General features: G+C 50.0%; 4 protein-coding genes and 1 non-coding gene across 6 annotated transcripts in view; all 5 read left to right on the plus strand.

The window, feature by feature from the left end:
* Nucleotides 1-178, plus strand: part of STX5 (syntaxin 5) — a 7486-nt gene extending 7308 nt beyond the window's left edge. Inside the window, exon 11 of the mRNA XM_064736967.1 lies at nt 157-178. Coding sequence (XP_064593037.1) covers nt 157-178 — 22 coding nt within the window. The remainder of the gene's footprint in view (nt 1-156) is intronic.
* Nucleotides 179-1842: 1664 nt separating this feature from the next.
* NXF1 (nuclear RNA export factor 1) lies at nt 1843-6247 on the plus strand. Its single transcript, XM_064737156.1, has 6 exons — nt 1843-1977; nt 2717-2759; nt 3227-3299; nt 4700-4882; nt 5591-5651; nt 6107-6247. Exons 1-6 carry the CDS (start codon nt 1864-1866, stop codon nt 6143-6145), a joined length of 513 nt encoding a protein of 170 aa, XP_064593226.1. The 5' UTR covers nt 1843-1863; the 3' UTR covers nt 6146-6247.
* A 249-nt stretch (nt 6248-6496) lies between these two features.
* On the plus strand, nt 6497-7931 carry TMEM223 (transmembrane protein 223). Its single transcript, XM_064737064.1, has 2 exons — nt 6497-6769; nt 7184-7931. The coding sequence occupies exons 1-2, from the start codon at nt 6505-6507 to the stop codon at nt 7477-7479; spliced, it is 561 nt and encodes a 186-aa protein (XP_064593134.1). The 5' UTR covers nt 6497-6504; the 3' UTR covers nt 7480-7931.
* Nucleotides 7932-8366: 435 nt separating this feature from the next.
* LOC135460365 (U2 spliceosomal RNA) lies at nt 8367-8557 on the plus strand. Its single transcript, XR_010443213.1, has one exon. It is a non-coding gene; the product is annotated as a U2 spliceosomal RNA (small nuclear RNA).
* Nucleotides 8558-9550: 993 nt separating this feature from the next.
* The window catches only part of HNRNPUL2 (heterogeneous nuclear ribonucleoprotein U like 2), a 29787-nt gene continuing 11438 nt past the window's right edge, over nt 9551-27899 (plus strand). For both annotated transcript variants that reach the window (XM_064737023.1, XM_064737022.1), the window contains exons 1-8: nt 9551-10467; nt 14766-14886; nt 15773-15849; nt 17814-17953; nt 19634-19724; nt 20692-20804; nt 23104-23370; nt 25961-26083. In XM_064737023.1, coding sequence (XP_064593093.1) covers nt 9849-10467; nt 14766-14886; nt 15773-15849; nt 17814-17953; nt 19634-19724; nt 20692-20804; nt 23104-23370; nt 25961-26083 — 1551 coding nt within the window. In that variant the 5' untranslated portion in view covers nt 9551-9848. The remainder of the gene's footprint in view (nt 10468-14765; nt 14887-15772; nt 15850-17813; nt 17954-19633; nt 19725-20691; nt 20805-23103; nt 23371-25960; nt 26084-27899) is intronic.

The following is a 27899-nucleotide window of genomic DNA, read 5'->3' on the forward strand; positions in this document are numbered from 1 at the left end:
AAAAACAAAAACACAAAACACCCCAAAATAAAAAAAAATCCCCAAAAAAATGGCTCAAAACCCGACAAAAATACCCCAAAAAATGACCTGGAAATGCCAAAAACGGCTCAAAACCAACAGAGCTGAGCATCCCCTGAGCCCCTACACCCCCCCCAGGTACCCAAAATACCCAAAATAAACCCAAAATAGCCAAAAACAGCACAAAAATCACAAAACACCCAAAAATCCCCGAAAAAATGGCTCAAAACCCCACAAAAATACCCCAAAAAATGCCCAAAATGGCTCAAAAATCACCCCAAGATTGATCCTGAGCATCCCCTGAGCCCCCACACCCCCCCAGGTACCCAAAAATTTCCCATAAAAATCCAACCCCAAAATAACACCAAAAATGATTCCCATAAATCCCATCAAAATTAATTTCGCATTGAACCCATATTTAAGACATCATGAAATTCCCCATTGAATTTCTATTTAAAATTTTGAATTTCTAGGAGCAGATTTTGAACTGAGTATTTCAAGGAAGCCGGATTGATATTTTATGAGATATTGGAAGGACCCCTAGTGAGGGGAAGATTTTGGGATATTTTTGGGTGTTTTTGTTCATTTTTGATGGTTTTTGGAATTTTTGGGGGTTGGAGGAATTTTGGGGGATTTTGGAGTTTTTGGGGGATTTTAGGGGCAGATTTTGGAGGGGTTTTGATATTTTTTTGGAGTTTTTGGGATGGGGTTTTGGATGGAATTTTGGGGGATTTTTGGGGCAGTTTTGGGATATTTTTTGGATTAGGGTTTTGGGGATTTTGGTTTTTTGTGATTTTTTGGGGTGGTTTTAGGCGGATTTTTGAGGCGTTTGGAGGTTTTTTGGGGCAGATTTTGTGGGGGTTTTTTAGGATTTTTGGGGTGGTTTTAGGGGATTTTTGGGTGGATTTTTGTAGGGATTTTTCAGAGATTTTAGGAGGATTTTTGGGGGAATTTTTGGGTATTTTTGGGGTGATTTTTGTGGGGATTTTGGGGGGGTTTTAGGGAGATTTTTGGGATTTTTGGGGTTAGGATTTTAGGGATTTTTGAGTGTTGGATTTTAGAGGATTTTAGGCGGTTTTAGGGTATTTTTGGGGCAATTTTAGGAGATTTTTGTGGATTGGGATTTTGGGGGTTTTAGGGATTGATTTTTGGTGTAGAGTTTTAGGATGGTTTTGGGAGGATTTTGAGGGGATTTTTGGGGATTTTTGGAGGTATTTTTGTGGGGATTTTTGAGGACTTTCAGGGTATTTTTATGGTGATTTTAGAGGGATTTTTTGAGGGTTTTAAGGGGGATTTTTGGGGCGATTTTGGTGGGGATTTTTTAGGGAATTTTTGAGCTGATTTTAGGGTATTTTGGGGGATTTTGGGGTATTTTTGGGGCAGATTTAGGAATATTTTTGGCGTGATTTTTTGTGGGGATTTTGGGAGGCTTTAGGGAGATTTTAACGAGATTTTTTTCCCATTTTTCTGGGGATATTTGGGGCTTTTTTAGGATATTTTTAGGCAGATTTTTATGAGGATTTTTCTGGCGATTCCATGATATTTTTGAGGCGATTTTGGTGGGGATTTTTGGGGGCAGTTTTAGGGAATTTTTGAGCTGATTTTAGGGTATTTTGGGGGGTTTTTGGGGCAGATTTAGGAATATTTTCGGCGTGATTTTTGTGGGGATTTTGGGTGGGTTTATTGAGATTTTAAGGAGATTTTTTTCCATTTTTCTGGGGGATTTTTAGGACATTTTTAGGCGGATTTTTATGAGGATTTTCCTGGCCATTCCCTGATATTTTCGGTGTGATTTGAGCCCGTTTTTGGTGTAATTCTGATTTTTTTCCCCTCTCCGTGGCAGCCATGCGCTTCAAGCTGCTGAAGCACACGCGGCTGAACGTGGTGGCGTTTCTGAACGAGCTGCCCAAAACCCAGCACGACGTCAATTCCTTCGTGGTGGACATCTGTGCCCAGACGGTGAGAATTGGGATTTTCTGGGATTTGGGGATTTTCTGGGATTTGGGGATTTTTTGGGATTTATTGGGGTTTTTCTGGGATTTTTTGGGGTTTTTTTGGGCATTTTTCGGGGGATTTTGGGGATTTTTTTGGGATTTTTTGGGGATTTTTCTGTGGTTTTTTGAGGATTTTTCTGGGTTTTTCTGGGATTTTGCTGGGCATTTTTTGGGGATTTTGCTGGGATTTTTCTGGGGATTTTTCTGAGGATTTTTGGGATTTTACTAAGATTTTCTAGGGTTTTTCTGGGATTTTTTGGGGATTTTTTTGGGGTTATTTGGGATTTTTCGGGGATTTTTCGGGGATTTTTCTGAGGTTTTTTTGGGGGATTTTTCTGGGGTCTTCCTGGGATTTTTCTGGGATTTTTTTGGGTTTTTGGGGATTTTTGGGGGATTTTTTGGGGATTTTTCTGGGCATTTTTGGGATTTTTCTGAGGTTTTTTGGGGATTTTTCTGGGATTTTTTTTGGATTTTGATTTTTTGGGGGTTTTTGATTTTCTGGGGGAATTTTTGGGATTTTTTGGGGGATTTTTCTGGGGATTTTTGGGGGGATTTTCGGGTATTTTGGGAGTGGTTTTGGTGGATTTTTGGGGAGAATTTTGGGGGGATTTTTGGTGCAATTTCTGCCAATTCTGGGCCCCAAAATCTGGGAATTCCTGGGAATTGCTGGGAATTGTGCCAATCCTGGCCCCGCTGTGTTCCAGAACACGCTGCTCTGCTTCACCGTCCACGGCATCTTCAAGGAAGGTCAGTCCTGCTTTAATTTCCTTTTTTATCCTCTTTTATTCCTTATTTTCCTTTTTTTTCTCTCCTTTTTCCCTATTTTTTTTCCTATTTTTTCCTCTTTTTTTCTCCTTTTCCCCCTCCATTTTCTTTATTCCTCTGGATTTTTTTCCTCCTTTTTTTCCCCCTTTTTCCCCCCAATTTCCCCTCCCCATTTTCCTTATTCCTCCCCCATTTCCCCCCATTTTTCCCCTTATTCCTCCCCCATTTTTCCCCATTTCCCCCCCTTTTTTTACCTCCTTCTCCCCCCCATTTTTCCCCATTTTTCCCCCACATTTTTCCCAATTCTCCTCCCCCATTTTCCCCCATTTTTGTCCCATTTTCCCCCATTCTCCCCCACATTTTTCCCAATTCTCCCCCTCCCTTTTCCCCCCATTTTCCCCCTTTTTCCCCATTTTTCCCCATTTCCTGACTGTTTTCTGTGCCCTCAGTGGATGGGAAGTCGCGGGACTCTGTCCGGGCGTTCACGCGGATGTTCATCGCCGTGCCGGCCGGGAACAGCGGGTGAGGCCCCAAAAACCCCTGGTTTTACCCTAAATCCCCCCTAAACCCCCTGGTTTTACCCTAAATCCCCCCTAAATCCCTGGTTTTTACCCAAATCCCCTGGTTTTTACCCAAATCCCCTGGTTTTACCCTAAACCCCCTGGTTTTACCCTAAATCCTGTGTTTCTTACCCTAAACTCCCTGGTTTTCCTCCTATAACCCCTTGGTTTTACCCTAAATCCCCAGGTCTGGCCCTAAATCTGGGAATTTTACCCAAAACCCCCGAATTTTTACCCAAAATCCTCTGGTCTGTCCCCAGAGCCCTGGTTTGTCCCTAAACCCTGGGGTTTTTACCCAAATCTCCCTGATTTTCCCCCTAAATCCCATGATTTGTCACTAAATTCTCTGTTCTGTCCCTAAATCCCATGTTTCTTCCCCAAAATCCCGTGTTTTATCCTAAACCCCCTGGTTTTACCCTAAATCCTGGGGATTTTACCCTAAACGTCCTTTTCCCCCCTAAATCCTCTTTTTCCCCCTGAAACCCCATTTTTCCTTCCCCAAACCCCCATTATTGCCCCCTAAACCCCCATTTTCCCCCCCAAATCCCCATTTTTCCTTTCCAAACCCCCATTTTTTCCCCCAAAGCCCTATTATACCCCATAAACTCCCATTTTTTCCTCCCAAATCCCCATTTTCACCCCCAACCCCCAATTATTCCACCTCAATCCTCATTTTTTTCCCCCAAACCCCATTTCTACCCTCTAACCCCCAGTTTTCTCCCCAAACCCCTATTATATCCCACAAACTCCCATTTTTTCCCTCCAAACCCCCATTTTCCCCCCTAAATCCGAATTTCCCCCCCAAAACTCCATATTTCCCCACAAAATTCTCATTTTTTTCCCTTCAAACCCCCATTTTTTTCCCCCCAAACCCAATTTTTTCCCCCCAAACCCCCATTTTTCCCCCCTAAATCCAAATTTCCCCCCCAAAACTCCATATTTCCCCACAAAATTCTAATTTTTTTCCCCCAAATCCCCATTTTTCCCCCTAAATCCAAATCTCCCCCCCAAAACTCCATATTTCCTCACAAAATCCCAATTTTTCCCCCAAACCCCCATTTTTTCCCCCCAAATCCCCAATTTTCTCCTTAATCCTGAGTTTTCCCCCGAAACCTCAATTTTTCCCCCCAAACCCCATTTTTTCCCCCCAAATCCCCAATTTTCTCCCTTAAATCCTGATTTTTCCCCCGAAACCTCAATTTCCCCCCTAAAACCCCCATTTTTCCCCCTAAATCCAAATCTCCCCCCAAAACTCCATATTTCCCCACAAAATTCTCATTTTTTCCCCCCAAACCCCCATTTCCCCCCCCAAAACTCCATATTTCCCCACACAATTCTCATTTTTTCCCCATTTCCCGGCAGGCTGTGCATCGTGAACGACGAGCTGTTTGTGCGCGGCGCCAGCCCCGAGGAGCTGCGCAAAGCCTTCGCCCTGCCCGCGCCCACGCCCTCGTCCAGCCCCGTGCCCACCCTGACGGCCGAGCAGCAGGAGATGCTGGCGGCCTTCGCCATGCAGTCGGGCATGAACCTCGAGTGGTCCCAGAAGTGAGTGCAAAACACACCAAATTTGCTCAAAAAATCAAAAAAAATCACCCCAAAACCTCCTAAAAATCCCACTGAAAATCACTCAAAAATCGCCTTAAAAATGGCTCAAAAATCACTTCAGAAGTTGCTCAAGAATCGTTCAAAAAATGCTCCGAAATTCCTTTATAAATGGCTCCAAAATCCCCTGAAAGTTGCTCAAAAATCCCTTCAAAAATAGCTAAAAAATCCCCTCAAAAGTCACTCAAAATGCCCCCAAAATCCATAAAAATTCCCTTGAAACGCACCTGAAAATCGCTTGAAAATCCCTTCATAAGTGGCCCAAATGTCCCCATAAAAATGGCACAAAAATCACTCCAAAAATGGCTCAAAAATCCCTTCAAAAATGGCCTAAAATTCCCTTCAAAATACTTCAAAAGTTGCTCAAAAATCCCCTCAAAAATCACTCAAAAATTCCCCTAAAAATGGCTGAAAATTCACCTCAAAAATGGATTAAAAACCCCCCGAGCAGCAGGAGATGCTGGCGGCCTTCGCCGTGCAGTCGGGCATGAACCTCGAGTGGTCCCAGAAGTGAGTGCAAAACACACCAAAAACGCCCCAAAAACGCCCCAAAAATCAAAAAAAATCTCCAACATTTCCCCAAAAAAATCCTAAAATAAACCCCCAAAAATCCCTCAAAAAAACCCCAAAATTCCCCTTTGTGTCCCTCAGGTGCCTCCAGGACAACGACTGGGATTACAGCCAGGCCGGCCAGGTCTTCACCCAGCTCAAGGTTGGTTTCTTTCCTTTTATTTTTATTTCTTTTTCTCTCTTTTCCCTGTTATTTTCCCTTTTTCTCATTTTTCTCCCATTATTCCCAATTTTCCCCCCATTTTTCTCCATTTTTTCCCCATTTTCCTCCATTATTTTTCCCTTTTTTTTTCTCTATTTTCCCCAATTTTTCCCCATTATTTTCCCCTGTTATTTTTCCCCATTTTCCCCCATTCTCACTCCATTATTTCCCCCATTTTCCCTGTTACTATCCTCTGATTTTTTTCTCATTTTTCCCCATTATTTTCCCCATTATTTCTCCCATTTTTGCCATTATTTTTCCCATTTTCCTCCATTATTTTCTCCCTTATTTTTCCCTTTATTTCCCCTCATTATTTTCCCCATTTTCCCCCTTTCTCACCCCATTATTTCTCATTTTTCCCCATTTTTCCCATTTTTTCCCGTTTTTCCCCTCAGCTGGAAGGGAAGATTCCGGAAGTCGCTTTTCTCAAGTGAACGTTGGAGCTCCCCGCCCCCTCCCCGGGCCCCTGTCCCGTGTTCGAGTCCTTTCGATGCCCCCGAGTTTTGTAAATAAACCGATGGATTATTGATTATCGATTAGTGATTAATTAATTATTTATTATTTATTAATTATTGCCCGCGGCGCCTTTAAGAGGGAGGCACTGAGGGCAAGGCGGGAACGCGCCAGCAACAAAGATGGCGGCGGACGCGGCACCTGATTGGCTGATGCGTAATCAACGCCACAGCCCATTGGCTAAGCCGCTACGTGCAACCCGATTGGCTGCGCCTCCTCTTTTCGCCGCATCCGATTGGCTGATGCGCTGCGTGCCCCGGAAGTACCGGGGCCGCCCGTCATGGCGGCGCGGGCGGCGCTGGAGGTGGCGGCGGCGGCGGCGGCGCGGGACGTGGTTCTGTACGAGCACGACCGGAGCCGCTTCTTCCGCCTCGCGGGGCTCTTCTGCGCCAGCCAAGGGATCTTCTGGGCTTACCTGGCTCATTACGCCTTCACGGCGCTGCGCCCGGTGCCCGGTCCTGCTGCCGGTACCGGGGCCGATGACCCGCTGAGACCCCGCGACAACAAGTGGCGCTTTGGGTTCACGGCGTCCTGCCTGACCGTCGGTACTGAGGCAGCGGGACCGGGCGGAACCGGGAAGAACCGGGAGGGACCGGGGACACACCGGGGGCACTCCCGGGGCAGGGGAAGGGCACCGGGGCGGTCACCGGATGTGGGAGGGCGGGACTGAGATGGGGGCGGGGAAAGCGGGACTGAACCGGGCTGAGGGCGGCGGCACCGGGGTCACACCGGGGCTCAGGGAAGGGAGCGGGGGTCAAACCGGGGCTCCCACCGGGGCCGGGTCGGGCTCAGGGGAAGGAACCGGGGCTCGCACCGGGGCTCACGGGAGGGATCCGGGGTTCCACCGGGGCTCGGGAGAAGGGACCGGAGCCCCCAGCGGGGCTCCCACCGGGTACTGGGGTCGGTTCCCGTGCCCCGTTCCCAACCGCCGGTTTCCCCGGTTTCTCTCCGGTGCCCAGGCTCGCTGACGGTGGCCGCGGGCTGGCTGCTGCCGCTGCGCTCGGTGGCGCGGCTGACGCTGCTGCGGGGCGGCACCGCCGTGAGCATCGGGACGCCGGGGCCGCTCGGTATCGGGCACCGAACGTTCACGGTGCCGCTCCGGGACGTGTCCGGTGCCGCTCACCGGAGCGAGGCCGCGGCCGCGGTGCCCATCCGGGTGCGGGGCCGCCCGTTCTTCTTCCTGATGGACAAACGGGGAAAGCTCCGGGAGCCGCGGTTGTTCGACGTTACCGTGGGGGCGGCCAGGAAATGGTAGCGACACCGGGACAGTGAGGGGACACCGGGGTGGGACAAACGTGGACAACTCCGGGAGCCGCGGCTGAGCGGTGTCACGGAAATTATAGGGGACACCGGGACACGGAGGGGACACCGGGACAGAGGAGGGGACACCCGGACATTGGGGACATAGAGGGGTGTCATGGAGGGGACACGGTGCTGGTGGCACCCCCTGGCACCCGCTATCACCTGATGCCACCTGTGGTCCCTTCCCGCCAACCGGTGTCACGTGATGTCACCCGGTGTCCCCAGTGCCATCTCCTGTCCCTCCCACCCCCCATGGGGACAGCGCCGTTGTCACAAACTGTCCCAAATTGTCACAAACTGTCACAAATTGTCCCAGACTGTCATAAACCATCCCACACTGTCCCCATCTGTCCCCTGTCACCCCCAGAATAAAGCGGGAAACCCCCGGCTCTCTGATTTAATTCATTATAGAATTACAATATGATCAATAGCGGGCGGGGCTTGCGCGCCAAGGGGCGGGGTTATGCTAATGACCAGCTGGGGTGGGAGTGGGCGGGGCCAATGCAAATTAAGATCCACGGCCGGCCAATCACAATGCGAGGCGGGGAAAAGGGATGGGGGCGGGGCTAGGGAACACCAGCAAGCCGCTGTTTGCATAAAGGGGCGGGGTTGTGTAGATTTGTTGATCGTCACCCTGGCGAAAGGCATGCTGGGATCATTTTTGGGCAGAATTTCGGGGTTTTTGGGGTCGGATCGTGCGGGACTCGGGAGCAAAGCGCGAGATGGGATGGAGAGAACGTTCCAGAAGGGTCCGGGAGCGGTCGGGGCGCGGCGCGGGGGTGGCCGTGAGGTGCGGGCGGGCCGGGCGGGGCCGGTGGCGGCGCTGGGCGAGGAGGCGGTATCGCTTCTCGGCCTTTTGGCTAAGATCAAGTGTAGTATCTGTTCTTATCAGTTTAATATCTGATACGTCCTCGATGAGAGGACTTTATATTAAACGGATTTTTGGGCTCGGGAGTTGGACCCGGAGCTTGCTCCCTCCGCTCCGCGCATCGTCCCGGTATTGCAGTGCCTCCGGGAACGGTGCACTCCTCACGGGGACCTTTCATTGGTGAAAAATAGATTAAAACCTACAACGACTAGCGCGACAATATATTGATTCTGTTTTTATTGATGGAACTTGCGCTGTTCTGTATCAAAATGGCTCCAAGGGATTCTATGAGGGGTCTGAGCTCACCGCCCTCACCTTCCCCTCACAGCGCGCCGCAAAATGGCGGCGCCTTCCCCGCGCTGCTTCCTGATGTTAAACCCTCTCATTTCGCTGCTTCCCGCGTGAAATATGAGTTTTATGTGGGTATTAATAAATATTTACAGTGTTAAAAAAGCGTAACAGGAGATTTGAATGGTTTTATTGAATGAACCCGTGAGGGGAGGTAGGAACAGCAAGGTGGGGCTACACGAGTTTCCTGAGGGGAACGCGGCCCGGTCTCCGCCTCTCCGCTTCTTCCGCGCTCGCTTCCAATTCCAAACCAAAATATCTCGTTTATTTTCTGTATTTTACACATTTTAATCCTTTTCAAACCCTTCCTTCCAACCAGCGCGCCGCGCGCTCTCCCCAATTCATCCACCGAAACAAAATGGCGGCGGCGCGGCGGGCGCGAAAGTGCGCGTGAGGCGAGCGCCCCCCCCTTCGCCCCCATCCGCCAATCGGAGCGCGGCTTTTCGCCGTCGTCGGGCAGAACAGCGCGGCCGGAGCCAATCAGAAAATCCGAGCGGCTGGCGCGGGCCGAGCGCGGGGAGGGAAGGAAGGAGGGGAAGCGGCGGAGCCGCCGCCACACTCGCAGCGACCGTTGCGCACGTAGGTGGGGCTGAGGGGGAAATGGGGGGGCGCCAGCGGAGACAGCGCCTGCGCGCGGCGCGAGACACCGGCCCCGCGCATGCGCCGCGCCTGCGCGGTGATGCGCCGCGGGCGGGGTTTGGTGCGGCGCGCAGGCGCGACGCATGCGCGGTAGAGGCGGCGCGCGGCGCGCGGGGGGGCGCGGCTGAGGGGCGGCGGCGGCGCAGGCGCGGCTGAGGCGGCGGCGGCGGGAGCGGGACGGGCCCGGCGATCGCTCCGCGCTCCGGCCGCCCCCTCCCCGCGCCAGCGGCGGCGGCCCCGCCTCGCGCTCTCGCTCGCTTCTCCCCCCCCACCCTCTCCCGTCCCTTCTCCGCCCCCTTCCTTCCGCCCCTTCCCTCCCTCAGTCCCCGCCCCGCGGCCTCAGGCCCGGCCCGGCCTCGCGCTCCGGCCTCGGCGCCGCCGCCTCAGCGCGCCCGCGCTTCCGCTTCCCTTCCCCCCCCCGCCCCGCGGCCCCTTCCCCCCCCCCGTCCCCACACACCGGCCCCGCCATGGACGTGAAGCGGCTGAAGGTGACCGAGCTGCGGGCCGAGCTGGGCCGGCGCGGCCTGGACGCCCGCGGGCTGAAGGTGGAGCTGGCGCAGCGGCTGCAGGAGGCCCTGGACGCCGAGATGTTGGCGGCGGGGCCCGAGGAAGGCGGCGGCGGCGGCGGCGGGGGAGGCCCGGCCGCGGCCGCCTCGAGCTGCGCAGGGGAAGCGGGGCCGGCGGGAGGCCCGGGCGGGCGGCCCCACGGAGGGGATGAGGAGGAGGAGGAGGAGGAAGAGGAGGAGGAGGAGGAAGAGGAGGAGGAGGAGGACGAGGAAGCGCTGCTCGCCGATGAGGACGAAGCGGCCGCCGCGGCCCCCGAGGCGGCCCCGGCCCAGCCCGGCCCCCCCGGGGAGGAGGAGGAGGAGGAGGAGGAGGAAGAGGAGGCGGCCCCGGCCGAGCCCGCGGGGTCGGAGCCGCCGCAGCCGCCGCAGGAGGAGGGAGCGGCGGCCGCGGCCGAGGCTGAGGCGGCCGAGGGAGGAGGAGGCGGCGGCGGCGTGAACGGGGCCGAGCGGCCGCCGGAGGAGGCGCCCAGCGGGGATGAAGCGGCCGCGGCTGAGGCCAAGGAGGAGGAGGCGGCTGCGGGTGAGCGATGGGGGAGAGACGGGACCGGGGGGGAACCGGGAGAGGAACCACCGGGAATGGGATCCTCAGAATCGGGAACGGGAGAGAACCGGGAAAGGAACCCCGAGATCCTCGTGAGGGGACCGGGAAAGGAACCCCGAGATCCTCGTGAGGGGACCGGGAAAGGAACCCTCGGAACCGGGAATGGAATCCCCGGAACCGGGAAAATAATCCCCACATCTTCCTGAGGGGACGGGGAAAAGAACCCCCAGAACCGGGAAGAGAATCCCGAGATCTTCATGAGGGGACCTGGAAAGGAGCCCTCGGAACCGGGAATGGGATTCCCATAACCGGGAAAGGATCCCCGGTACCGGGAGGGGAACCGGGAAAAGAACCCCGAGATCCTCATGAGGGGACCGGGAACGGGATCCCTAAAATCGGGAAAAGAAACCCGAAATTTTCCAAAGGGATCCCTAAAATCGGGAAAGAGCCCCCGGATCTTCGTGAGGGGGCCGGGACCGGGAAACGAACCTTGGGATGCTCGGGAAAAATCCCAAAAACCGGAAAAAACCGGGAAAGGCCCCGGAGCCTCGTGAGGGGCCCCTCACAAAATTCCCGGTTTTTCCTCAAAAATCCCGATTTTGGTCCTTTCTCCATTCCCGGATTTTGGGATTAAAATCGGGATAAAATCGCGATAAAATCCCCAAATTCCCCACAGGGAAATTCGGGATTTGAGGAGAAAAAAGCGGGAAAAATTTGAATTGAAAGCGATTTTTGTGGAGCGGCGGCTGAGGGGAAATCAATGGAATTCCTGGAGGTGGCGAATTCCGGGCTGGGTTTGGGGGAAATTGTGAGGGAAAAGTTGGGGAAAATTTGGGTTTTTAGGGGAGAAATTTGGGTGAGGGGAAAATTCGGGGTTAGGAAGAGAAAAAATCCGGATTTTTGTGGGGTTTTGGGGGAAAAAATCGGGATTTTGTGGGGTTTGAGAGGAAAAATCCGGATTTTTGTGGGTTTCTGAGGGGAAAGTCTCTGTTTTGAGGGAGACAATTTTGAATTTAGAGAAATAATCCGGGGGAAAAGTGTTGGGAAAATTGGGGGATTGGTTTTAAAGTGAAATCTGTGGGTTTGGGGAAAGTTTTGGGATTTCTGTGAGCAAAATTGTGATTTCTGAGGGAAAATGCGGGTTTTTGTGAGGAAAATGGGGATTTTTGAGAGGAAATCCTGATTTTTGAGGGAAAATGTTGATTTTTCAGTGGGAAATCTTGGGATTTGAAAGAAAAAATTGACATTTTGAAGGAAAAAATGGGATTTTTGATGGAAAAATTCTGATTTTGGGAGGATTTCTGGAGCGTGGATCACCCTGGAATAGAATTGTATTGGAATTAAAGTTAAATTATTCCCATTTTTTTCCCAAACTTTGACTTTTATGGCATTACAGCTGGAAAAGTTCTGGTTTAGGATCTTGGAATAACACAAGATCTTGGCTTTTGTGGACCCAATATCTTGTATTATTATATTTTCTAATCTTGAATTTTCAGCAATTTTTTTGGCAAACAAGAGAAAAATTGGGATTTCTTTTGTGTTTCCTTGGATTTTCCTGTTGGATTTATTAATTTTTCATTTGTACTTTCCAGTTTTTAGTGACCCAATGGATCTTGGTCCAGAATTTTTCCTTTTCCATGAAAAATCCCAAGGGAATTTTGCATTTTAAAGGATTTTTGGTGACATTTTTGTGGCTTTTTAAACCCATTCCAGGTGGGAAAATTCATTCTAACTCTGAGAGTTTCATGGAATGTTTTTATTTAATTCATTTTTAAGAGGAAAATGAGGATTTTGGGCATTTTTCACCTCTCTAAAAGCTGGGAAAATCCAAAATCCTCCTGGAATGCTTTGACTGGAGTCACCTGTGAGGAAGGAATTGGGATTTTAACCAAACTTTGAGCTTCTGGGGGAAAGGAATCCATTCAGGCTTTGCCATTTCCATGGAATATTCAGCTTTAATGGGATTTTTAAGGCAAAAAATTGAAATCAATAAAAAATTTAACCCTTTTTTTCCCTAGTAAAAACCAGAAAAATGGAAGTAAATTTAAAATTTAACCCTTTTTTGCCCAGAAAAAATGGAAATAATTTAAAATTTTAACTCTTTTTTTCCTGGAAAAATTTAAATACATTCAAATTTTAACTCTTTTTTCCCCAGAAAATGAATATAAATCCCAATTTTAACCTTGGGAAAAGCTGAAAAAATTGAAATAAATCTGGATTTTAACCCTTTAATCCCCAGGCAAAGCTGGAAAAATTAAAATAAATCTGAATTTTAACCCTTTAATCCCCAGAAAAATGCCAATAAATCCAAATTTTCACCCTTTTTTCCCCAGGAAAAGCCACAATTCCTCCCCAATTCCCCATGTTTGTGTTCCCATGTAAACCCGGATATTTTGGTCCAAAATCCGGAATTTATTCCCATATAAAACCCTGGATATTTTGATATAAAATCCCCAGTTTTGGTGTTCCAGGGGAGGAGGATCCCATAAAAACCCCCAGCTATTTTGCTATAAAATCAGGAATTTATTCCCATGTCAAACCCGGATATTTTGGAATTTGTTGCCATGTAAAACCCTGGATTTTCTGGTACAAAATCAGTGAATTTTGGCATACATGGGAGGAGGATCCCATGTATAAAACCTCAGATATTTTGGTATAAAATCAGGAATTTGTTCCCATGTAAACTCCAGGTATTTTGATATAAAATCAGGAATTTGTTCCCATGTCAAACCCTGGATTTTCTGGTATAAAATCAGGAATTTTGGCCATTCCAGGGGAGGAGGATCCCCTGTATAAAACCCTGGATATTTTGATATAAAATCAGTGAATTTTGATATAAAATCAGTGAATTTTGATATAAAATCAGTGAATTTTGATATAAAATCCCCAATTTTGGCCATTCCAGGGGAGGAGCAGGACAAGGCCAAGGCAGAGGCCGAGCAGGAGGATCCTCTGTACAAACCTCTGGAATTTGATATAAATCAGGGAATTTTGATATAAACAGTAATTTGGATATAAAATCATTACATTTCACTTGCAGGGAGGAGAGGACAAGCCAGGCCGAGCAGGAGGATCCCTGTATAAAACCCGATATTTTGATATAAAAATTATTTTGACTATTTAATAATCTAATTTGCATTGCAGGGGAGGAGGAGGACAAGGCCAAGGCGGAGGCCGAGCAGGAGGATCCCCTGTATAAAACCCGGATATTTTGATATAAAATCAGTACATTTTGATATAAAATCAGTAATTTTGATATAAAATCATTAATTTCACGTTGCAGGGGAGGAGGAGGACAAGGCCAAGGCGGAGGCCGAGCAGGAGGATCCCCATATAAAACCTGGATATTTTGGAATGTGTTCCCATATAAAACCCCGAATATTTTGGAATGTGTTCCTATATAAAACCCGGATATTTTGATATAAAATAATTAATTTTTGGTCATTGCAGGGGAGGAGGAGGACAAGGCCAAGGCGGAGGCCGAGCAGGAGGGTCCCCTGTATAAAACCCGGATATTTTGATATAAAATCAGGGAATTTTGATATGAAATCAGGGAATTTTGATATAAAATCATTAAATTTCATCCTTGCAGGGGAGGAGGAGGACAAGGCCAAGGCGGAGGCTGAGCAGGAGGGTCTCCATATAAAACCCGGATATTTTGATATAAAACCAGTACATTTTGATATAAAACCAGTATATTTTGATATAAAATCATTAAATTTCATCCTTGCAGGGGAGGAGGAGGACAAGGCCAAGGCGGAGGCCGAGCAGGAGGATCCCCATATAAAACCCGGATATTTTGATATAAAATCGGGGAATTTTGATATGAAATCAGTACATTTTGATATAAATTCATGAATTTTTGGTCGTTGCAGGGGAGGAGGAGGACAAGGCCAAGGCGGAGGCCGAGCAGGAGATCCCCTTATAAAACCCGGATATTTTGATATGGAATCCGCATTTTGATATAAAACCAGTATATTTTGATATAAAATATTAATTTCTGTCGTTGCAGGGGAGGAGGAGGACAAGGCCAAGGCGGAGGCCGAGCAGGAGGGACCCTGTATAAAACCCGGATATTTTGAATCGTTTGATATAAAACCGTATATTTTGAATGAAATCATGAATTTTTGTCATGCAGGGGAGGAGGAGGACAAGGCCAAGGCGAGGCCGAGCAGGAGGATCCCCTTACAACACCGTGGAATATTTTGGATTGTCTTTTGGTTATGGGAACCCTGGTGGATAAATTTTGATATAAAATCATGAGTTTCCCGTTGCAGGGGAGGAGGAGGACAAGGCCAAGGCGGAGGCCGAGCGCCGGGGGCTGAAGCGGCTGCGGGACGAGAAGGACGAGCACGGCCGGGCCTGGCACGAGTTCCGTGAGGAGGCCTACAACAGCCGGTGGGGCAAAACTCCAATTTCTGGGCTTTTTGGGGGTTTGGGGAGCCCTGGGGGTTGGCAAAATTATTTGGAAATTTTTCTGATTTTTTTCAGAATTTTTCGGGATTTTTTTCTGATTTTTTTCTAATTTTTTTCTGATTTTTTTCTGATTTTTTTTCTGATTTTTTGGCATTTTTTTCTAATTTTTTTTCCAATTTTTTCCCTGGTTTTTCTTTTAACGTTCTCTGATTTTTCCTGATTTTTTATTTTCTGATTTTTTTTTTCTCTATTTTTTTAATTTTTTTTTAATTTCTTTCAGATATTTTTCTAATATTTTTGGCATTTTTTTAGATTTTTTTCCTGGTTTTCCTTCCAGAATATTTCTGATTTTTTTTGGAATGCCTTCTGATGTCTTTCTAATTTTTTTTGGACATCTTTCTAATTTTTTCTGGTTTTTTTTCAGAATATTTTACAATTTTTTTCAGAGTGTTTTCTGATCTTTTCCAAGTTTTTCCTGATTCTTTTTCTAAGCTTTTCCTCATTATATTTGCAATTTTTTTTTTTTCTTTCTGCGGGTTTTGGGGTTTGACATCACCCCAGAACTTCTGGAGAGATCCCAAAAGCTCCCAAAGCTGCTGAGTGGGAATTTTGGGAATTTTTTGGGAATTTTTGGGGGGGATGGAGAGGTCCCAAAATCAGGGAGTTCCCAGCTGGGAATTCCTGAGCATTTTGGGCTTTCCTGGAATTTTGGGAGTCCTGAAAATTGGGATTTCCACCCCCAGAATTTTGGGATTTTTGCCCAATTTTCTCATTTCCACCCCCAGAATTTTGGGATTTTTCCCCAATTTTCTCATTTCCACCCCCAGAATTTTGGGATTTTTCCCAATTTCCTCATTTCCATCCCCAGATCCAAATCTCCGCCGCCGCCCGAGGAGGAGCCCCCGGAGGGGGAGGAGGACGAGACCCTGGTGATCCTGGACACCTGTGAGGGAAATTGGGAATTTTGGGGAATTTTGGGATTTTTGGGATAATCACAAATCACCCTGGTGATCCTGGACACCTGTGAGGGAATTTTGGGGAATTTTGGGGAATTTTGGGATTTTTGGGATAATCACAAATCACCCTGGTGATCCTGGACACCTGTGAGGGAATTTTGGGGAATTTTGGGGAAATTTGGGATTTTTGGGATAATCACAAATCACCCTGGTGATCCTGGACACCTGTGAGGGAAATTGGGAATTTTGGGGAAATTTGGGATTTTTGGGATAAATCACTCTGGTTATCCTGGACACCTGTGAGGGAAATGGGGAATTTTGGGGCATTTTGGGGAATTTTGGGGGAATTTGGGATTTTTGGGATAAATCACCCTGGTGATCCTGGACACCTGTGAGGGAAATTGGGAATTTTGGGATTTTTGGGGAGTTTTGGGATTTTTGGGATAATCACAAATCACCCTGGTGATCCTGGACACCTGTGAGGGAAATTGGGGAATTTTGGGGAATTTTGGGATTTTTGGGATAATCACAAATCACCCTGGTGATCCTGGACACCTGTGAGGGAAATTGGGAATTTTGGGATTTTTGGGATAATCACAAATCACCCTGGTGATCCTGGACACCTGTGAGGGAAATTGGGAATTTTGGGGAAATTTGGGATTTTTGGGATAATCACAAATCACCCTGGTGATCCTGGACACCTGTGAGGGAAACTTTGGGGAATTTTGGGGAAATTTTGGATAAATCACTCTGGTTATCCTGGACACTTTTGGGGGAATTTCTGGGATGAATCAGAACATTCCTTTTGGGATAAATTCCAGGATAAAGTCCCGGATTTTGGGGATAAAACCTGGGATAAATTCCGGGATTTTGGGATAAATTCTGGGGCTTTTGTCCCGATTTGGGCTGGAATGTTGGGATTTGTTGAGGGTTTGTTCTGGAAGGTTCCTTCCACCCCAGACACGTCGGACCTGGGGATAAATTCCGGGATTTTGGGATAAATTCTGGGAATTTTGGGATAAATTCTGGGATAAATTCTGGGATTTTGGGGTAAATTCTGGGATTTTTGTCCCGATTTGGGGGACTTGAGCCGGGATTTGGGCTGGAATTTTGGGATTTGTTCTGGAAGGTTCCTTCCCCCCCCAGACACGTCGGACCTGGGGATAAATTCTGGGATTTTGGTCCCGATTTCTGGGATTTGAGCCGGGATTTTTGCTGTGATTTTGGGGTTTTTGTCCCGATTTGGGCTGGGATTTGTTGAGGGTTTGTTCTGGAATGTTGGGATTTGTTGAGGGTTTGTTCTGGAATGCTGGGATTTGTTGAGGATTTGTTCTGGAAGGTTCCTCCCCCCCCAGACACGTCGGACCTGGGGATAAATTCTGGGATTTTGGTCCCGATTTCTGGGATTTGAGCCGGGATTTTTGCTGGGATTTTGGGGTTTTTGTCCCGATTTGGGCTGGGATTTGTTGAGGGTTTGTTCTGGAATGTTGGGATTTGTTGAGGGTTTGTTCTGGAAGGTTCCTCCCCCCCAGACACGTCGGACCTGGGGATAAATTCTGGGATTTTTGTCCCGATTTGTTCTGTAATGTTGGGATTTGTTGAGGATTTGTTGAGGGTTTGTTCTGGAAGGTTCCTCCCCCCCCAGACACGTCGGACTTGGGGATAAATTCCGGGATTTTGGGATAAATTCTGGGATTTTTGTCCAGATTTGGGCTGGAATGTTGGGATTTGTTGAGGATTTGTTGAGGGTTTGTTCTGGAATGTTGGGATTTGTTGAGGGTTTGTTCTGGAAGGTTTCTCCCCCCCCAGACACGTCGGACCTGGGGATAAATTCCGGGATTTTGGGATAAATTCTGGGTTTTTGTCCCGATTTGGGCTGGGATTTGTTGAGGGTTTGTTCTGGAATGTTGGGATTTGTTGAGGGTTTGTTCTGGAAGGTTCCTCCCCCCCCAGACACGTCGGACCTGCAGTTCCGCGCCAGCCGGGACCGTTACGGGGGGCAGCCGCTGTTCCACGAGCGCTTCCCGGGGCTCTGGGCCGGGGCCCGCAGCACCCACGGGGTCACCCAGGGCCGGGTCTGCTTCCAGGCCAAGGTGGGCACGGAAATTGGGGGAAAAACGGGGAAAAACAGGGGGAAAATGGGGAAAAATGGGGGAAAAATGGGGAAAAAACTGGGGAGAAATGGCCAAAAATGGGGGCAAACTGACGGGTCCTGCAGCACCCACGGGGTCACCCAGGGCCGGGTCTGCTTCCAGGCCAAGGTGGGTGTGGAAATATGGGGGAAAAACAACGGGAAATGGGCAAAAATGGGGAAAAAACGGGGGAGAAATGGCCAAAAATGGGGGCAAACTGACGGGTCCTGCAGCACCCACGGGGTCACCCAGGGCCGGGTCTGCTTCCAGGCCAAGGTGGGTGTGGAGATATGGGGGAAAAAGGGGGGAAAATGGGCAAAAATGGGGAAAAAATGGGCAAAACCAGGGGGAAAGGGCCGGGTCCTGCAGCACCCACAGGGTCACCCAGGGCCGCGTCTGCTTCCAGGCCAAGGTGGGTGTGGAAATTGGGGGAAAAATGGGGGAAAAATGGGAAAAAAACAGAGAGAAAATGGGCAAAAAAAACAGGGGAGAAATGGGCAAAAAATGGGGAAAAAACAGGGGGAAAATGGCCAAAAAAAGGGGGAAAAAACAGGGGGGAAATGGGCAAAAAAATGGGGAAAAAACAGGGGGGAAATGGGCAAAAGAAATGGGGTAAAAATGGCCAAAACCAGGGGGAAAGGGCCGGGGCCCACAGCACCCACAGGATCACCCAGAGATGGGTCTGCTTCCAGGCCAAGGTGGGGAGGAAAATGGGGGAAAAATGGGCAAAAAACAGGGGAAAATGGGGAAAAAACCAGGGGGGAAATGGGCAAAAAAACAGGGGAAAAAAACTGGGGAAATGGGGAAAAATGGGGCAAACTGACGGGTCCTGCAGCACCCACGGGGTCACCCAGGGCCGCGTCTGCTTCCAGGCCAAGGTGGGTGTGGAAATTGGGGGAAAAACGGGGGAAAAATGGGAAAAAAACAGAGAGAAAATGGGCAAAAAACTGGGGGGAAATGGGCAAAAAAATGGGGAAAAAACAGGGGGAAAATGGGGGGAAAGGGCCGGGGCCCGCAGCACCCACGGGGTCACCCAAGGCCGGGTCTGCTTCCAGGCCAAGGTGGGTGTGGAAATACGGGGGAAAAAGGGCAAAAACAGGGGGAAGAAACAGGGGAAAATGGGGTAAAAATGGCCAAAAAAATGGGGAAAAAACAGGGGGGGAAATGGGCAAAAATGGGCAAAAATCCAGGGGAAAAATGGGGGGAAAGGGCCGGGTCCTACAGCACCCACGGGGTCACCCAGGGCCGCGTCTGCTTCCAGGCCAAGGTGGGGAGAAAATGGGGCAAAAATGGGAAAAAACCTGGGCAAAAATGGGAAAAGAATCCCTGGAGGAGCTGTGGTTGTACAGGGAGCAGAGAGAGGGGCAGAAAAGGGAATTTGGGGGAGGTTTAGTTGGATTTTTGGGTGAGTTTGGGGAGTTTTGGGGTGGGATTTGGGGTTTTTGAGAGTATTGAGGATTTTTCACGGGAGTCCAGAGCTACTTTGGGGCAGTTGGAGAGGTTTCAGGTGCCTCTTTGAGGTTTTTTGCTGCCTCTTTTATCAGTTTTTGGCTCTGTTTGGGGTTTTTGGGGTTTCTCCTGCTGCTGTTTCCCTTTCCCGTCCCCATTCCCGGATTTTTTGGATCCCAAATTTGCCCGCAGGTGTCCCAGAACCTGCCGGGGAAGGAGGGCAGCTCCGAGGTGCCGCTGCTCCGGGTGGGCTGGTCCGTGGACTTCTCCCACTCGCAGCTGGGTGAGACCCCAGACCCCTGAAATGTGCCCAGAATGCAGCCCAGGATCCCAAAATCCATCCAGGATCCCAAAATCCATCCAGGATCCCAAAATCCAGCCCCAAATCCCCTGAAATGTGCCCAAAATCCATCCAGGATCCCAAAATCCATCCAGGATCCCAAAATCCAGCCCCAAACCCCCTGAAATGTGCCCAAAATCCATCCAGAATCCCAAAATCCCCTGAAATGTGCCCAAAATGCAGCCCAGGGTCCCAAAATCCCCTGAAATGTGCCCAAAACGCAGCCCAGAATCCCAAAATCCTGCTCAGGATCCCCAAATCCCCTGAAATGTGCCCAAAATCCATCCAGAATCCCAAAATCCCCTGAAATGTGCCCAAAATACAGCCCAGGGTCCCCAAATCCCCTGAAATGTGCCCAAAATACAGCCCAGGATCCCCAAATCCCCTGAAATGTGCCCAAAATCCATCCAGAATCCCAAAATCCAGCCCCAAACCCCCTGAAATGTGCCCAAAATGCAGCCCAGGGTCCCCAAATCCAGCCCCAAACCCCCTGAAATGTGCCCAAAATACAGCCCAGGGTCCCAAAATCCATCCAGAATCCCAAAATCCAGCCCCAAATCCCCTGAAATGTGCCCAAAATCCAGCCCAGAATCCCAAAATCTCTTCAGGATCTCCCAAATCCAGGTCAGGATCCCCAAAATTCATCAAAGATCCCAAATCCAGCCCCAAATCCCCTCAAATGCACCCCAAAATCCAGCCAGGATCCCAAAATCTGTACCCAAATTCTCTCCAGGGTCCCAAAAATCCATCCAGGATCCCAAATCCCCCCAAAATCCCCAAATCCTGGATCCCAAATCCAGCCCCAAAATCTCCTTTGTTTCCCCCAAATCCCCCTTTTTGCCCCAAAATCTCCTTTTTTGCCCCAAAATCTCCTTTTTTGCCCCCAAATCTCCTTTTTTGCCCCATCCAGGGGAGGATGAATTTTCCTACGGCTTCGATGGGCGGGGGCTGAAGGTGGAAAATGGAAAATTTGAGGAGTTTGGGGAAAGTTTTGGAGAAAACGACGTCATCGGCTGCTTCGCGGTGAGGGGGAAAATGGGGAAAAATGGGAAAAATGGGAAAATCCTGGAAAATCAGGAGATCTGTGGGGAGGAACCTGGGGGAATCCTAAAATCAGGAAAAAAAGGGGAAATTTGGAAAAATCTGGGGAAAAACAGGGGAAAAATGGGGGAAATCAGGGAAAAAACCTGGAAAAATCCTGGGGGAAAATCCTGGGAAAAATCCAGGAGAAGAATAAGGAATAAAATAGGAGAAAATTGGGAAATAAATGGGGAAATTTAGGAAAAAACCTGGGAAAATCAGGAAAAAGTCTGGGAGAGTCAGGAAAAAAAATGGGGAAAAAATCAGGATAAAAACGGGGAAATTAGGGAAAAAATGGGTGAAAAAGAGGGAAAATCAGGAAAAAACTGGGAAAAATTTAGAAAAATCTGGTATAATTGGAGGAAAAGAAGAAAAATCAGGAAAAAAAAGGAGGGGAAAACGGGGGGAAAAAAAGGGGAAAATCAGGAATAAACTGGGGAGAATCAGGAAAAAATAAAGGGAAAAATCAGGAAAAAAGGGGAATAATCAGGGGGGAGAAATAAGGAGAAAAAAAGAAAAATCAGGAAAAAAAAAAGTCAGAGAAATATTAGGAAAAAACCGAGGAAAAATTAGGGAAAAAATAAGAAAAAAAAGGGAAAAATCAGGAAAAAACCATGAGAAATCGGGGAACAAAAGGAGAAAAATTAGAAAAAAATCAGGAAAAAATTGGAAAAATCGGGGAAAAAAAGGGAAAAATCAGGAAAAATCAGGAAAAAAACATGAAAAATCAGGGGAAAAAATGGGAAAAAATTAGGAAAAAACCAGGACAAAATGGAAGAAAAATCAGGAAAGAAATGGAGAAAATTTAGGGAAAAAAATGGGATAAAAAGGAGAAAAGTTAGGAAAAAATGGGAAAAAATTAGGAAAAAACCAGGACAAAATGGAAAAAAATCAGGAAAGAAATGGAGAAAATTTCAGAAAAAAATGGGATAAAAAGGAGAAAAAATAGGAAAAAATGGCAAAAATTAGGAAAAAACCAGGACAAAATGGAAAAAAATCGGGAAAGAAATGGAGAAAATTTAGGGAAAAAAATGGGATAAAAAGGAGAAAAGTTAGGAAAAAATTAGGAAAAAACCAGGACAAAACGGAAAAAAATCAGGAAAGAAATGGAGAAAATTTCAGAAAAAAATGGGATAAAAAGGAGAAAAATTAGGAAAAAATGGGAAAAAATTAGGAAAAAACCAGGACGAAATGGAAAAAAATCAGGGAAGAAATGGAGAAAATTTAGGGAAAAAAATGGGATAAAAAGGAGAAAAATTAGGAAAAAATGGGCAAAAATTAGGAAAAAACCAGGATAAAATGAAAGAAAAATCAGGAAAGAAATGGAGAAAATTTAGGGAAAAAAATGGGGTAAAAAGGAGAAAAATTAGGGAAAAATGGGCAAAAATTAGGAAAGAAATGGAGAAAATTTAGGGAAAAAAATGGGATAAAAAGGAGAAAAATTAGGAAAAAATTAAAAAAAAAATCAGGAAAGAAATGGAGAAAATTTAGGGAAAAAAATGGGATAAAAAGGAGAAAAGTTAGGGAAAAATGGGCAAAAATTAGGAAAAAACCAGGACAAAATGGAAGAAAAATCAGGAAAGAAATGGAGAAAATTTAGGGAAAAAAATGGGATAAAAAGGAGAAAAGTTAGGAAAAAAAGGGAAAAAATTAGGAAAAAACCAGGACGAAATGGAAAAAAATCAGGAAAGAAATGGAGAAAATTTAGGGAAAAAAATGGGATAAAAAGGAGAAAAGTTAGGAAAAAATGGGCAAAAATTAGGAAAAAAACAGGATAAAATTGAAGAAAAATCAGGAAAGAAATGGAGAAAATTTAGGGAAAAAAATGGGATAAAAAGGAGAAAAGTTAGGAAAAAATGGGCAAAAATTCAGGAAAAAACCAGGACAAAATGGAAAAAAATCAGGAAAGAAATGGAGAAAATTTAGGGAAAAAAATGGGATAAAAAGGAGAAAAGTTAGGAAAAAATGGGCAAAAATTAGGAAAAAACCAGGATAAAATGAAAGAAAAATCAGGAAAGAAATGGAGAAAATTTCAGAAAAAAATGGGATAAAAAGGAGAAAAGTTAGGGAAAAAAGGGCAAAAATTAGGAAAAAACCAGGACAAAATGGAAAAAAATCAGGAAAGAAATGGAGAAAATTTAGGGAAAAAAATGGGATAAAAAGGAGAAAAATTAGGAAAAAATGGGCAAAAATTCAGGAAAAAACCCCAGAACAAAAGGGAGCGCTGTGTGTTTGCCCCCAGGACTTCGAGGGCGCGGAGCTGGTGGCGCTGTCGTTCTCCAAGAACGGGCAGGAGCTGGGCACGGCCTTCACGGTGCCCAAGGCGGCGCTGGGGGCGCGGGCGCTGCTGCCGCACGTGCTGTGCAAGGGCTGCGCCGTCGAGCTCAACTTCGGGCAGCGCCCGGAGCCGCTGGCGCCCGTGCCCGACGGCTTCGTCTTCATCCACGCGGTGCCCGCGGAGCAGCGGGTGCGCACGGCGCCGGGGCCCAGGAGCACCGAGGAGTGCGAGGTGGGGAATCGTGGGGGGATTTGGGGGTCCTGGGGGGGTTTGGGGGGTCCTGGGGGGTTTGGGGGTCCTGGGTGGGTTTGGGGGGTCCTGGGGGATCCCCGTGGAGCAGCGGGTGCGCACGGCGCCGGGGCCCAGGAGCACCGAGGAGTGCGAGGTGGGCAGTTCTGGGGGTCCTGAGGGGTTTGGGGGGTTTTGGGATCCCTGTGGAGCAGCGGGTGCGCACGGCGCCGGGGCCCCGGAGCACCGAGGAGTGCGAGGTGGGGAATTCTGGGGGGTTTGGGGGGATTTGGGGGGTCTGAGGGGGATTTGGGGGTCCTGGGGGGTTTGGGGATCCCCGTGGAGCAGCGGGTGCGCACGGCGCCGGGGCCCCGCAGCACCGAGGAGTGTGAGGTGAGGAGATCTGGGGGGCTTTGGGGGGTCCTGGGCGGGTTTGGGGGGTCCTGGGGGGTCCTGAGGAGTTTGGGGGGTCCTGGGGGGCTTTTGGGATCCCCGCGGAGCAGCGGGTGCGCACGGCGCCGGGGCCCAGGAGCACCGAGGAGTGCGAGGTGGGGGCTTTGGGGGGGTTTGGGTGGGTTTGGGGGCTTTGGGGGGTCCTGGGGGCTTTGGGATCCCCGTGGAGCAGCGGGTGCGCACGGCCGTGGGGCCCAGGAGCACCGAGGAGTGCGAGGTGAGGGCTTTGGGGGGGTTTGGGTGGGTTTGGGGGGTCCTGGGCGGGTTTGGGGGTCCCCATGGAGCAGTGGGTGCGCACGGCGCCGGGGCCCCGCAGCACCGAGGAGTGCGAGGTGAGGGCTTTGGGGGGTCCTGGGGGTCTTTGGGGGTCCCCATGGAGCAGCGGGTGCGCACGGCACCGGGGCCCAGGAGCACCGAGGAGTGCGAGGTGGGGAATTCGGGGGGTCCTGAGGGTTTTGGGGTCCTGGAGGGATTTTGGGGGTCCTGGGCGGGTTTGGGGGGTTTGGGGGGGCCTAAGGGGGGTTTTGGGATCCCCGTGGAGCAGCGGGTGCGCACGGCCGTGGGGCCCAGGAGCACCGAGGAGTGTGAGGTGAGGGCTTTGGGGGGGTTTGGGGGGTCCCGGGGGGGTTTGGGGGGTCCTGGGTGGGTTTGGGGGGTCCTGGGGGATCCCCATGGAGCAGCGGGTGCGCACGGCGCCGGGGCCCCGGAGCACCGAGGAGTGCGAGGTGGGGGCTTTGGGGGGCTTTTGGGGGGTTTGGGGGGTCCTGGGGGGGTTTGGGGGGTCCTGGGGGGGGGTTTGGGGGGTCCTGGGGAGCTTTGGGGGGTCCTGGGGGGTTTGGGTGGCTTTGGGGGTCCCCATGGAGCAGCGGGTGCGCACGGCGCCGGGGCCCCGCAGCACCGAGGAGTGCGAGGTGGGGAAATGTGGGGGTCCTGGGGGGCTTTGGGGGGTCCTGGGGGGTCTTTGGGGGTCCTGGGGGATCCCCGCGGAGCAGCGGGTGCGCACGGCCGTGGGGCCCAGGAGCACCGAGGAGTGCGAGGTGGGGAATCGTGGGGGGTTTGGGGGGCTTTGGGGGGCTTTGGGGGGTCCTGGGGAGCTTTGGGATCCCCGTGGAGCAGCGGGTGCGCACGGCCGTGGGGCCCAGGAGCACCGAGGAGTGCGAGGTGAGGGCTTTGGGGGGGTTTGGGTGGGTTTGGGGGGTCCTGGGGAGTTTGGGGGGTCCTGGGGGATCCCCACATGGCCATGGGGCCCAGGAGCACCGAGGAGTGCGAGGTGAGGGCTTTGGGGGGTTTGGGGGGTCCTGGGGGGTCCTGGGGGGCTTTTGGGATCCCCGTGGAGCAGTGGGTGCGCACGGCGCCGGGGCCCCGCAGCACCGAGGAGTGCGAGGTGGGGAATCCTGGGGGGATTTGGGTGGGTTTTCGGGGTCCTGGGCGGGGGTTCGGGGGGTCCTGGGGGGCTTTGGGGGGTCCTGGGGAGCAGCGGGTGCGCACGGCGCCGGGGCCCAGGAGCACCGAGGAGTGCGAGGTGGGGAGGGGTCCTGGGGGGGGGTTTTGGGGGTCCTGGAGGTTCCTCCTGGGGGATCCTCCTGAGTGAGGGTCCAGGGGGATCCTCCCTGGGGGTTCCCTGGGGGTCTGGGGGATTCCTGAGGGGTCCCCGGGGGTTCCTTGGGGATCCAGGGTTGGGTTTGCTGGGAATGAGGGCGTGGATCCACTGGGAATCCAGGCTGGGATCCACTGGGAATCCCGGTGTTAATTCCTCTGGATCCACTGGGAATCCCAGTCCTGATCCCCAGGGAATCCCAGTGCCCCTTTTTCCTGGATCCGCTGGGAATCCCATCCCTGCTCCACCCAGAATCCTGTGCCTGTTTCTCTGGATCTGCTGGGAATCTCAGTGTTGATCCCTCGGGATTCACTGGGAATTCCCTGCCCCACTGGGAATCCCAGTCTTGATTTGCTGGGAATTCTGGGCCCCATTCCCTGGGAATGGATCCCAGTCCTGATCCCCGCTCCCCTCTCCCCTTTGGAATTCTGTCCCCTGAGGAATTCCATCGCCTTTTGGGAATCCTGTGCCCCGTTCCCCTCTCCCCTCTGGAATTCCGTGTCCCGTCGGGAACTCCATCCGTCCGTCCCTGTGTCCGTGCAGGTGCTGCTGATGGTGGGGCTGCCGGGCTCGGGGAAGACGCTCTGGGCACAGAAACATTCCCAGGAGAACCGGGACAAGCGCTACAACATCCTGGGCACCGAGCGCGTCCTGCACCAGCTCAGGGTCTGTGGGATGGGGGGTCCCTGGGATTGGGGGAATTGTGGGATCTGTGGGATCTGTGGGATGGATGGGGTCTGTGGGATCGGGGGCACAGAAACATTCCCACAACATCCTGGGCACCGAGCGCGTCCTGCACCAGCTCAGGGTCTGTGGGATTGGGGGGTCCCTGGGATTGGGGGGTCCCTGGGATTGGGGGGGTCCCTGGGATTGGGGGGTCCCTGGGATTGGGGGGTCCCTGGGATTGGGGGGTTCCTGGGATTGGGGTCCCTGGGTTTGGGGGTCCCTGGGTTTTGGGGGTCCCTGGGATTGGGGATCCCTGGGATTGGGGGATCCCTGGGATTGGGGGGTCCCTGGGATTGGGGGGTCCCTGGGATTGGGGGATCCCTGGGATTGGGGGGTCCCTGGGATTGGGGGGTCCCTGGGATTGGGGGTCCCTGGGATCTGTGGGATTGGTAGGGTGAGATAATGGGAATGGTGGGATAGACTGGGGATAACGGCATAATGGGATGGCAGTAATGGGATTGATAGGATGGGAATAATGGGATTAATGGGATGGGAATAATGGGATTAATAGGATGGGAATAATGGGATTAATGGGATGGGAATAATGGGATTAATAGGATGAAACGAATGGGGTTGATAGGATGGAATAATGGGATTAATAGGATGGAATAATGGAATGGCACAGATGGGAATTCTGGAGTGGGAATAACAGGAATAACGGGATGAGATGAGAATAATGGGAGTGATAGGATGGGGTTATGGGATGGGAATAATGGGGTTGATAGGATGGGATAATGAGACGGGAATAATGGGATTGATAGGATGAAACCAATGGGATTGATAGCATGGAATAATGGAATGGCACAGATGGGAATTTTGGAGTGGGAATAACAGGAATAATGGGATTGATAGGATGGGGTAATGGGATTAATAGGATGAAAATAATGGAATTGATAAAATGGGGTAACGGGATGGCACAGATGGCAATTCTGGGGTGGGAATAATGGGATTGACAGGATGGGATAATGGGAGTGGGAATGGTGGGATGGACTGGGATTGATGGGATGGAATAATGGGATGGCATGGATGGGAATACTGGGGTGGGAATAATGAGAATAATGGGATTGATAGGATGGGATTAATGGGATTGATAGGATGGGATAATGGAATTGATAGGATGGGAATGATGGAATTGATAGGATGGGATTAATGGGATTGATAGGATGGGATTAATGGGATTGATAGGATGGGAATGATGGAATTGATAGGAAGGGATAATGGGATGGAGATGGTGGGATGGACTGGGAATAATGGGGTTGGTTAATGGGACAATGGAGGGGCACGGATGGGAATTCTGGAGTGGGAATAATGGGAATAATGGGATTGATAGGATGGGATAGTGGGATTAATAGGATGTAATAATGGAATGGTACAGATGAGAATTCTGGGGTGGAAATAATAGAAATAATGGGATTAATAGGATGAAGATAATGGGATTGATAGGATAGAATAACAAGAATTCCAGGCTGGGATTTCTGGGATGTGAATAATAGGAATAATGGGATTGATAGGATGGAATAACAGGAGTTCCAGGCTGGGATTTTGGGATGGATGTGAATAACAGGAATTCCAGGCTGGGATTTTGGGATGGATGTGAATAACAGGAGTTCCAGGCTGGGATTTTGGGATGGATGTGAATAACAGGAATTCCAGGCTGGGATTCCAGGGCTCTGAGTTGCCGGCAGCCCCAGGCTCCCCACCCTGGCTCTCCCCCTGGTCCCGGTGCCCGTTCCCACTGTTCCCAATCCCAAATCCC

The sequence above is a fragment of the Zonotrichia leucophrys genome, unplaced genomic scaffold (assembly GCF_028769735.1).
Source record: "Zonotrichia leucophrys gambelii isolate GWCS_2022_RI unplaced genomic scaffold, RI_Zleu_2.0 Scaffold_34_1600103, whole genome shotgun sequence".
NCBI lineage: Eukaryota > Metazoa > Chordata > Aves > Passeriformes > Passerellidae > Zonotrichia > Zonotrichia leucophrys.